The following is an 11,699-nucleotide window of genomic DNA, read 5'->3' as shown; positions in this document are numbered from 1 at the left end:
TATTCATATCTAGGGACGGCAATGCAAGAGCAATGATTTAAACTTCTATCCTTGCTTGCCATACATAAAAGGTGAGGTGAGACAAGATGAACAGCACATATGCACATACATATTGAGATCCAGTGCAATCCAAAAGGAAGGTATCACTCATGGATTATAAATTTTTCATCCGATTCACTACTAATGTTATGAGTTAAGGAGGTATAGTTTTGATCAGAGTAAGTTGTTGATGGTAAAATGTTTGCTACACTCTTATCTTGCTTGTGGGTTATATATATAGCTTTTCCATGTCATGTGATTAGAATGTAAACCATCAGGATGCATATAAAGTTCTAGTCCCAGTCTGATCTAGCCTGAGGATTGCATTTGTTTTCAACCCATTCTTGTCCATGTTAGCAGATGAGGAAAGATAAGTCTTCATCAGATGAGGAAAGATAATCTTCATCAGACAGATGACACAACTGGGCATCAAAGACAGGTAATGTGACCATCTTCATGCTTATATTCGCACTATTTAAGTTATTGATCTCACAACTGTCCAACTATGTCCATGGCAGAGGTATTTAAAAGCTTGACATTCCCGCTAAATTGAACACAATTCACAAGCTTTCCATGTTTAAGAGGCCTTAGATTTTGAGAATTTGGTCGTTAAGATGCAGGGATTTGTGAATGAGAAGGATAGAGGCCTTAGATTTTGAGAATTTGGCCGTTAAGATGCAGTGATTTGTGAATGAGAAGGATAGAAGCTTTAGATTTTGAGAATTTGGCCGTTAAGATGCAGGGATTTGTGAATGAGAAGGATAGATGCCTTATGTTTTAAGAATTTGACCGTTAAGATGCAGGGATTTGTGATTTGTGAATGAGGATTAACAAGAAGTCAGGCTGCCAGAAATCAAGTTAGATGGTGATCTGATGATGGAATTTTGTGAGGATCTGCTAAATGTAGGAACCAAAGAGGAGGATGGAATTTGTAAGCCTATTCTTCCTAAGAACCACATCATGAATACAATACAATAGAACAGCCTAAACCCGTATTTGGAAAGATCATTCAATAACGGTCTCACCTATTAGAATTTGTTCGACTCAGACATATTTTCTCTCTGCATTTTTCATAATAATTTCATGGTCTTCTTGCAGACGGAATGGTCAATATCAATCCAGTTTCATGCATATTCATGTCAGTTTGTATTTGTTGAATCATTCCCGTGCTTACTGTATCTTATTGTGTAAGCCAATCACTGGCATCTGCATTAGCAAGAACCCTTGGCATGAAGTTGGATGAACAGACACATGACACTGCAAGTAAAGAAAAGAAACTTACATACAATCTTACATAATATGCATCTCGTTTCCAGTGAATTCAAGAGCATATGAAGGGGGATTACTTTGCTGAAAGAGTAGTCCTGTTTAAAGGTGGGGTGTCTGCATGCTTCCAACTAAATGACTCAATAAAGGCATTGCTTCTATAACCTGCCACTTCATCTTTGGACACTGCTTCAGATATTTCTTTCATGTCTTCATGATCGAGCTTAACTTTTAATGATTTAATGTTCTCATCCAAATTCTTGGTCTTAGTTGTACCTAGTAATGTTCTCAAAAAAAAATAAATTCCATCAATAACAATAAAAAATAAAAAATTAATTGGGTTATGGTGTGTTAATATGGGCATTGCTTGATTACCAGGAATTGGAACCACATCATCTCCTTGATGAAGAACCCAAGCGAGAGCTAATTGAGCAGGTGTGCAATGATGCTTGGAAGACAACATCTTCAACCTTGAATAAAGAGTCTTGTTCTTCTCCAGATTTTCTCCAGTAAACCTTGGATGTGCATGCTGAAAAGAAAACATCTTTTAGATATGTGCAGTGCAAATACATAGTTGTGAAAAGCTAAAGTTCTGTCAATTCTTTCACCAGGAAAGAACTCTCAGGCAAGATTTCTGTGACTCCTTTTCCTGCAAAAAAACCCCGACCAACAGGGCTGTAAGCGACTATTCCAATGCCAAGCTCCCTAGAAATCATAGCGTAAAGTTAAATTCTGAGCTGCCAAGAAAGAATTCAATTCATGCATTCATCATCTCCACAGAGTTGAGCTATTTATACCTGCAAACTGGAATGATCTCATCCTCGCTATCTTGAGTCCATAGCGACCACTCGAGCTGCACTGCACTAATTGGATGAATAGCATGAGCACGCCTGATTGTGTTAGCACTTGCCTCTGAAAGCCCTAGGTACTTCACTTTTCCTTCTTCCACTAGCTTCTTGAGCTCACCGACCTAACATAGCCAAAAAATGTAATTTCAAAAGGATTCAATTTTATATATTCAAAGAATTATGGGTAATTGGTAGGGATGAGTATTCAGTTAAAATCGAATCGATTTTTTTCGAATAAATCAAATCAAACTGATTTTCAATAAAAATCGAACCGAATCGAATTTTCAATAAAATTGAACAAATCGAACTGAACAAATCTAATAAATCATTTTTTTTTAAAAATTTAATTTGGCTTAATAAAAATTTGGTTCGATTTAAAATTTATAATTTAAAAAATTGATTTGGTTCAAAAATTTGATCTATTCGGTTTAACCGAATAAAAAAATTCAAAACCGAATTCGAATCGAATTAATCAATTTTTTAGAAATAAAAAATTAAATTTATGAATAAACTGAATCGAATTTTTAAATTTTAATCGAACTTTTGCTCATCCCTAATAACTGGAATTGCTTCTTACAGTCTCCTCTATTGGCACGGTTGTATCAACCCGGTGTTGATAATAAAGATCAATACAGTCGACACCAAGCCTCTTGAGGCTCTCCTCACAACTAGCCCGAACATATTCCGGCTCGCCATTGATGACTATAGCATCCTTGCTGAAGCTCTGAACGCCAAACTTTGTAGCCAACTGAACCTTCTCCCTTGGCAAATCCTTCAAGGCCTAAACTAAAGAAACCAATTTCTTATCACACAATTTTCAAATCCATCCCAAAGAGGTGGATTAATAAAATCAAACCTTCCCCAGCAATATCTCATTGGTGCAAGGCCCATAAATGTTTGAGGTGTCGAAGAAGGTGATGCCCCTGTCAAAGGCATGCTTGATGATGGACACTCCAACTTCATCACTCACTGGATCATTGTATACTCCACTGAGACCCATGCAACCGTAGCCTAGCTTGGATACCTGTAAAGTATTATAATCTCATTCAATCATTTGATCAACAATTTAAGAAGTTTCAAGGAGAAGAGCACTGGACCTCTAAGCCTTGGGACCCTAGCTTCACCTTAGGGACGAGGAAGTTGTCCTGCTTCTCCATTTGTTCTTGGCACAGCATTAATGGTGAGCCTGAGCCAGCTATCTCCAACTGTATATATAAGGGAACGATAAGGCCGAAGGATTGATTCCATTGTGTTGCCACACCGCAGAGCTCATGGCTTCTGTAAGCATCCATTAGTTTAGCGAATAATGGAATTTGAAAAGGATGAGAAATTCTATAAGCAACTTGCCTCTACTTTGCTGTTGCAGACAACGCACGCTGGTGACGATGTGATGGCGATGGAATAGATGAAAAAAGGTGATGAAGCCTTGTCTCACTCGCTGCATCGCATTCAATCAACACTAACAAGAGAAATTTCACAATGTCACCGTGGGATGGATGATGTTTCGGACTTGGCCCGAGTGCGTCACTTTTTGTCTTTCCAGTGTATAAGTCACTCAAATCTTCGACTCAAAAGATTTAGTACTCAGTAAAAGTCCACCAATGTTTATTTGTTTACTGCAAATAATTATAAAGAAAACAAAGCATAGATGCAGCTGCCCCTCGATTAGCAAATGACCCGTGGAGCAGCAGCAGCAAGTTGCTGTTCTGTTTGGATCAAATTCTACTCTAGTGGACAGCATGACGGTCCCCCTTCAAGGACTGTCTGAGTGAAGTGGCGACCCATGCTAGATTTGTTCTCATTATAGACATGGTACGAAAAAGAAAAGTTAAGGAGCCACAGCGACGGTCCCCTTTCATGCACTGTATGGATCCTCTCCAGTTGACACCATGACGGTCCCCTTTCATGCTGTTCTAACTATAGACACGCAAGGAGAGAAAAGAAAATCACTCAACTTGGAAACATCCAATAGTTTCATTGTCATGTCTTGCTTTTATTTGTTGTACATATTTCCTACACTGATTCTGACTTTGTTCTTGGATAATCTGCTTAATTTCCATATCTTTTTTTCCACTTGTTATTCTAGCACCTGTTCTTAGCCGTAACAATGTATTTGATGTGTGCTCATTTCTTTGGAGCTCAGCCTTCTCAGAAAAGAATTGCTCAGGTACTGATTATGAATTTCATCTCTTTATGCAGCAAGATTTATTGCGTGTTATCAGGATCTTATCATCTTAATTTTAGTTTTAGTTGCAAACTTGTTGTAACTCGTATGGGGTAAAGGATAATGTTGTCCTCTTCAGTCTTCTCCTCTAAACTTGACTTCATTTTCTATGGCGCCTTAAACCCTATACCAAATCCAAACAACAAAAAGTTCTAAATCTTTCTAACTCAAATGATTTCAGTGCCAATGATTAAGTCCAACACAGTGCCAACTAACCAAGACGATCCGATTTCAGTCTTTATGAGAAAATTTTGTCCAGCATGAGACCAATTGACTGTTGGGTTCTTTACGGCAGCCCGATTTGTAAGACATTTGTCGAAGGGATAATTAAAGAGTTATTCATTTACAACCACTTTTGTTTTGTTTGGGCATCATCTAATGTATGGACAATGACGTCTAACTTCCATCTCCCCGCATTCCCTTTTTTTTATTATTATTATTAAAGCAAAGGTAATTAGACTCCCACATTGTCTCAGAATCTGTCTATAAATTATATGAAAAAAATAAATTATAAAATTAACTTATAATCAATCATAAAAATATCAGTCTATCAAAATTCCTTATTCCATTATCGTAAAATTGCCACTGCCATCCCGTGGAGCCCTAAAATGAACAATGATGCCAAATTTCCATAGTCATAATATTTAATCAAAGCAACTCCGGCTATGGTTCTGACGGTATCATAAATGCACGTACCTCTAACTTGCATGATTGCACCAAGTAATCATATATATTAATATCATCAGAAGATTATTATTTTTTAAAAAAATTATAATAATATGTTAATATAAATGGAGTTAACTTAATTAATGTAAATAGTAATTGGTGTACTTTTCAATAAAACTTTATCCCATGATATAATGGCACTTAGTTGCATGGGAATTTTGATATTCCAAGATCTTTTGTCAACAGTTTGTACACAAGTTTCTTCCATGATCAATAAAAGAGGCTATACAGTCAGTCTATCCCATTTTATAAGAATGTTTTACTTGACCAAACATCAATTTACAAATGCAATATTAAAAAAAAATCAAATGATAATTTTATAAGAATGTCTTCACTAACCCCATTCAAATTTCAAACTACAAGTAAGGAGAAAATCCAAATGATATTCTAAAACCATCACATGGTGGTTTTGAATAACCATACAAACTACCTACAAAGGTTATAAGAATTTATGGAATTCCTTTTTTTAGTTTTTACTTTTGTATATTTATCAAATGACCTGTATCCGATCCTACTCGGTATAATACGTGGAGTTATATATCGTGGAGGTGTTAAAATATAAGAAAAAAGAATAGACCATATTAGGTTCATAAGAGGATTTAGATCCGACTCTTCTAATAATATTTTAATATCTTCGAATAAGTCAAAATAAGTAATGGAGAGCACCGTTAAACTATCAGAAATTCAAAAGACCTAAAATAGGTTCAATCGGACTTAATTAAGTCTATCAATAAATTTTGACCAAAATCTATTGATGGAGCTAGATAAGTCTGATTAGACTCATTTTAGATTCTGTGAATTTCTGAAATTGTAAGGAGTCCAAAAGTGTCTTCTATTGTTTATTTCAACTTCCCCGTAGATGTTAAAATATAATAAGAGAGAATCAGCTTTAAACTCTAACATGGGCTTGATATGAAATAAGTAATGAAAGACATTGTTGGACTTCTTACCTCCTTAAAAATCCAAAGGACCTAAAATAAATTCAATTGGACTTAGATATATTCGATTAGATTCATTTTAGATCATATGAGACAGTAAGAATTCCAACACTCTTTCATGCCTATAATATGATTCATCTAATTACTAGAGAGATAAACTCAACCCATAATATGAACCATAAAAAAAATACCTATTAAACCGATTATAAGAATATCAATTATTGTACCCACCAATCAAAGAGGAATCATTTCAATCGTATCGACCATTTCTCCTTTTTCGCTATATTTGTTCCTCCACTTCTGCATCTTAAAATATTATTGAAAGAAATAATTTTAAAATCTAAAGTGACCTTGTTATGAATAGCTCATATCAGGTTTAACGCGAATCTAATATAAATATTTATATATGTATGTAAAATACGGAGAAGAAAAACGAGGAAAGTTTCTAAGTAAATCAAAGAAAAAACACGTGAAATTTGACTACTGAAGGGATAGAACGATCGAGAATATAATTAAGCGGTCTTGTAAATGTAGTAGCGTACGTGTTTTGATTAATTGGGTGCGCTATATTTGGTAAATTGTCGTTTTTTTAATTCAATTGCTAACGTACATAAATGGTGTCGTGTTGTCTATTCGGATGGATCTAGTGTCTAACGTATGAGATATTGTCATCATGAAATTTAGGGTCTGAATCTATGTAAAGTCGAGATAAATACCTTCTTTATTTATTAATCACTATTCCAAAGACTAGTAGCTGTCCATGATTTACCTTTTTCGTGTTGATCTTAAGACAGATTGACGGGGGCGCTGAGATAAATGTATTCGTCTTTTTTACCATCCTAAATGGTGTGGTACTGCCACACGCAATGCAAATGATGACTGCACACGACGGGATGAGATCTTCTGGACTGTAATCCCTGGTCCATTCCTGGACTAGGGGTTATTGATAGGTGGAATCTCATGGATCCTACTTGTATAACAGGTAGGGTCCATGAATTTCTATCTATAAGTGAAATGATCTATTCTTTAGACCATATTTTACAATCCAGAGAATCCGACCTCGCACACGACAAGTCGACAATGGATTACAAGGTTCCTGTGGTACGAATCTTTGTTATGTTTTATCATAATTGTTGATTTGATATATAATTTAATACTTGTCGATTTAAATTAGCAAGTTAAATATATGCTTCTTAGAAATTAAATTCTAGTGGCACCAAATTATGAACAGGTGTCTTTGTCTTGTTTCACAAAACGCATCAGTCATGTGGTTGTAATAAAGTCGAAGTCTCGTTTAATGCTTTGTTGAGTCAAAGTTTTGCGGCACCATAATTCCAACATGCCTACAAACATCTGCCACCAGTTTTTGTAAGTATGCATATTATCTTTGCTCTTTTCTCGTAAAAGATCTACATTCAACTGAACATAGCAAGGCAAAGAAAGCATACATGAGATTTTTCTTGTATACACCATCGACTAAAACATATGTAATTATTTTTCATATCAATTTAATATATTTTTTCCTCTTAATATTATAAAAAAAAATATCAAAAAAATCGAAATACATAATTATCTATTATAATTTTTTTCAACTATTTATATAAACTTTAGACTGTACTACTAAAGAAAGAATTTTTAATATATGGATCTTAAAAGAAATCTTATCAAAAACAATTCATAACCAAATGAATTTATCAAAATAGGATGATTAAAAATATTCTTATTATCATAAAAATAAAACTTATTAAAACTAGTTTGATGGTTAATTTTGGACCTAAAATTAAACAATTTTTAAATTCGGCGTGAGCACTAATAAAATCTGATTCCAAATCTCGAATTAAAAATTATGCTCTTTGAAAAATTAAATCCCTGCGTCAAGTTACTGACGCAACTTTTTAAAAGTTTTTATCTGAAAAAAAAAAATCTACCAAACTTCTAAGATCGAAATAAAAGCTTTTAGAAAATGCTTAAATTTTAATGTGAAGTAAAAAAAAGAAAAAAAAAAAAAGATAGAAGATACAAACTACCTTAAACGGTTATAGGAATTTATCGAATTTTCTTTTTTTTTTTCTGGCCTCGGTTAAAAATGTAATAAGCAACCATCGACTCTAAATTTTAATGTTGATTTGATAATGAATTTAGTATTGATTCTTTCAATAAAATCTTAACATATTTAAATAAGTTGAAATAAATAATAAAGGAAATAGTTAATCAGAAATTTATGTGATCTAAAATTCATCTAATCAAATATGTATAGATCCATTAATAAATTTAACCATAAGTAAATATGATATGAATATATTATGTTCATCACATGTGTGATCCATTGTGAAACTAATATGAATATTTATATATGTATGAAAAAAAATAAGAGAGAAGATTTTATATAGATGGGAAAAAGGTAAAAAGGAAAAAAAGGAAAAAGAAAAAAACTAAAGGAAGAGAAACAGGATAGAGAATTGATTAAATTGAAGGGAAGGGATAGAACGAGAATAAAATGTAATTGTTTATAAACGTCAAATCAACTTACGTATTTTATTAATTCGGTGCGCTATATTTGGTAAATTGTCGTTTTTCCCCGTTCAATTGCTAACATACATAAATGGTGTCGTGCTGCCATACGCAACGCAAGGGATTCCTGCACACGACAAGTCGACAACGAATTACAAGCTTCCCTTGGTACGAAATATAATACTTATTCTAATTTCATAATTAATAAATACGTATTAGAAATTTTTAGATATTGACTAAGGCTGCGATTGCATCTAAGATTAATCTTTATTATGTTTTATTATTGATGAGGGTCCTACCAAATAGAGGTCAGAATAGGACTGTCAGACGGATCAATTTGTGACAGGATGGATCGGTCCATGATGGGTCAATCATTTGACAGAGTGGGACGGGATGGGCCGATTAATTACTTGGCGGGTTGAGAAATTTCTAACCCAATATTAATCCAAGGCGGGTTGTAGGTTTAGTGGGCCAATCCGCAGGCCCATCAATTTTTTAAAAAAAATTTAAAAAATATTTCATATATTCAACGTTTTAGTTTGAAAAAATTTCATCAATCAAATATATCCATAAACATGTATTTTAAATATAAATGGACATAAAAGAATACTCACGTAGTTGAAAAGTACTATTTTTATTTCAAAATTATAACAAAGAAAGATAATAAATTGGTATAAAACTTAGCTTATATAAGTTTCTCAATCGCGGGCCGAACCGCGTGGATCGCGGACCTAGGTGGGTCGGCCCGCGGCGAGCTTGGGTTAATAAAATTTTAACCCAACCTGCTAAATTGTTTGTAGCACCTACGGATCAGCACAGAGCCGAGAAAGAAGAGTACACATGGATGAAGAAAAAGCAAGCCGACTTCGTGGCTAATAAAAAAGCAGAGTTCCATCTTTCCACCCTAGAAAGTCAATTGGATCGGAAGTTACGACTCCGCGAAAGATCTCTGGGAGAAATTCCTGGAGCTTCACGAAGGTACTTCGGAAGCCAAATTGGCAAAGAGGGATATCCTCCAAAACCAATTGACAAACCTCCGGATGAACAAGGGAGAGAAGGTAGCCCAACTCCACACAAAGATCAAAGACCTTATTACCAGCTCAATAACCTTCGAGAAAATGTAACAAATCGTGACTCTTTAAGGAATGCATTTAACTTTTTCCTGATAACTCAAGAGTGGTTAGCCTTAGTAGATGTTTACTACATCTCTAAGGACCTCGAGATATGTACTCTTGAAAATTTATTTTTAACTTTTGAACTTCACAAGTCTCACTATATATATTCTCAGGAAGTAGAAAAATTAAACAATATTACTCTAAAAACCAAGAAAGACGAATCAGACGCCGACATCACCTTCGACAATGATGAAACAACATATATAGTAAGAATATTTAAGAAATTTTTTAGAACTAATAAGTTTAATCAAGTACAAGTAAAGAAAAGAAAAGAAAAGCAAGGAAGATAAGATACTATAACTGTAATGAAGAATGACACATCAAGGAGGACTGCCTAAAGATGAAGAAGGACGACAAGAAAGGACCAAGTACAATAACAAAATACAAAAACCTGAAGGCGACTTGGGATGAGTTGTCCTCAAAATTTGATTTGGAGTACGCTGGACTTTCATCAATGGTAAGTCACCAGGAGGAGAGCATAGACGAAGGAGGGGCTCCTCAGAAGAAAGTTGCAGCGAGGAGAAAGAAGCAAACTTCAGAACAGATTTGATAACTGAGGTAAATTTACCACCCCAGACCAGTTATATCCAGGTATTAAATCTATGAGTAGATCGTTATGTAAGCTAAAAACTAAAAATAATAATTTAAAAAAGGAAGTTTTTGAATTAAAAATAATCTTAACAAATACATGTCCCTTAGAAATATATGATAAATTAAAAGATGAAAATGAAAAATTAAAATACTAAATTGAAAAATTAATAAACTTTACATGTGATAATTAAAATACTTGAAAAAAATTATAGAAGCATAAATTGATATCTTAAATATCATAGGAGCTCAATTAGAAAAATATAATAATTACTTTATGATTCCCTTAAAAGGCATAATTTAAAATTTAAAATATTTCAGATATGTCTTTGGCAAACCTGATTTTTCAAAATATTACAGTTATATTTCGAATAACGAGAAAAATGAGCATGATTTTTTAATAAAATTATTTTTAAATAGTTATTTTAAAAAAGAATCAAATCTGTTTTAAACATTTTTTTCCAATCTTTCTTTTTAAAACCTTTATCCAATTTTTTTTTATAGTAATAGATCTTTTGAAATTCTGTTTGAAAATATTCTTTTTTAAATTTTAAATAAACAGCGAATTGTCTGGATTAATTTTTTAAAGCTAAAAAATATTGAAAATTTGTTTTTTTAAATATTTAAAATTTCATTTATTGTACATTTGGTATAAAAATCTAATTTTATAATTTAACTTTTAAAAAATTTAAAAAATTGCATATGTAAATACTTCTATTGCATTTAAAAAAATATTTCAAATGTTAAATTACTTTTAACATTAAATTTGTAAATATGAGTCTTAAAACTTGAAAAATTCAGATTTTATTTTTAAATTTTAGAAACAGTTTCAAATTTATTTATTTTTTAAACTTTTCCCCGAGTTTATTTTTACTGTGATAAAAAAGGGAGAATGAGAGATGAGAACTTAAGTATGGGGGGTTAATTTTATAAATTGCAAAATTTTAGTATTAACTGTTTCTTTTATCTCTATATTTTTCCTTTAACTTGGGTTGATGCACATAAAAAAAAAAGAGATTATTGATACCCCGAGATAGTTTTGATATGGTTAATCGAGTCAAGTTAGATCCTATATTAGTTTGATATCTTGTATCTAAGTGTGCAGGAATTTAGAAGCACAGAAAGTTGAGCAAAGGACATAGCTAGCGAGAAGAACAGTACGGGAGAGAGTCGATGTGCTTGGTGTATCCGAAGGTCAAGATACTACGGAAGAGTACAATGACAAATAAAAAGGAGACGTGCGATGTTTTAAAGGAATGAAAAGTCAAAATGAAAAATTACTTGAGAAGATCAAAAAATGAGCCAGCCTACTTACATTGGATGTCAATAAGTAGAACACTAGGCCCCTTAAATTTTATCGACTTTTTGATCGACCTATTTCATA

General features: G+C 33.1%; 1 protein-coding gene and 1 long non-coding RNA gene across 5 annotated transcripts; one reads left to right on the top strand and one right to left on the bottom strand.

Moving 5' to 3' along the window:
* Positions 1–1,219: 1,219 nt before the first annotated feature.
* On the bottom strand, positions 1,220–3,461 carry LOC121979486 (perakine reductase-like). 4 transcript variants are annotated; one of them, XM_042531481.1, is made up of 8 exons: positions 3,278–3,461; positions 3,010–3,177; positions 2,731–2,934; positions 2,103–2,275; positions 1,914–2,010; positions 1,681–1,834; positions 1,386–1,581; positions 1,220–1,296 (listed from the first exon to the last, which is right to left on the bottom strand). In XM_042531481.1, exons 1-8 carry the CDS (start codon positions 3,443–3,445, stop codon positions 1,251–1,253), a joined length of 1,206 nt encoding a protein of 401 aa, XP_042387415.1. In that variant the 5' UTR covers positions 3,446–3,461; the 3' UTR covers positions 1,220–1,250. The 4 variants fall into 4 exon arrangements, with proteins under 4 accessions (XP_042387415.1, XP_042387422.1, XP_042387410.1 ...); XM_042531488.1 differs by having other exon boundaries at positions 1,220–1,245; positions 1,334–1,581; positions 3,251–3,460; XM_042531476.1 differs by having other exon boundaries at positions 3,251–3,460.
* LOC121979509 lies at positions 1,271–1,948 on the top strand. The gene is made up of 2 exons (XR_006111408.1): positions 1,271–1,413; positions 1,684–1,948. It is a non-coding gene; the product is annotated as an uncharacterized LOC121979509 (long non-coding RNA).
* Positions 3,462–11,699: the final 8,238 nt, after the last annotated feature.

This window comes from Zingiber officinale, chromosome 1B (genome assembly GCF_018446385.1).
Source record: "Zingiber officinale cultivar Zhangliang chromosome 1B, Zo_v1.1, whole genome shotgun sequence".
In the NCBI taxonomy this organism is placed as follows: Eukaryota; Viridiplantae; Streptophyta; class Magnoliopsida; order Zingiberales; family Zingiberaceae; genus Zingiber; species Zingiber officinale.
The sequence above is the reverse complement of the archived record's forward strand: the minus strand, read 5'-3'. Positions and strand labels throughout refer to the sequence as shown.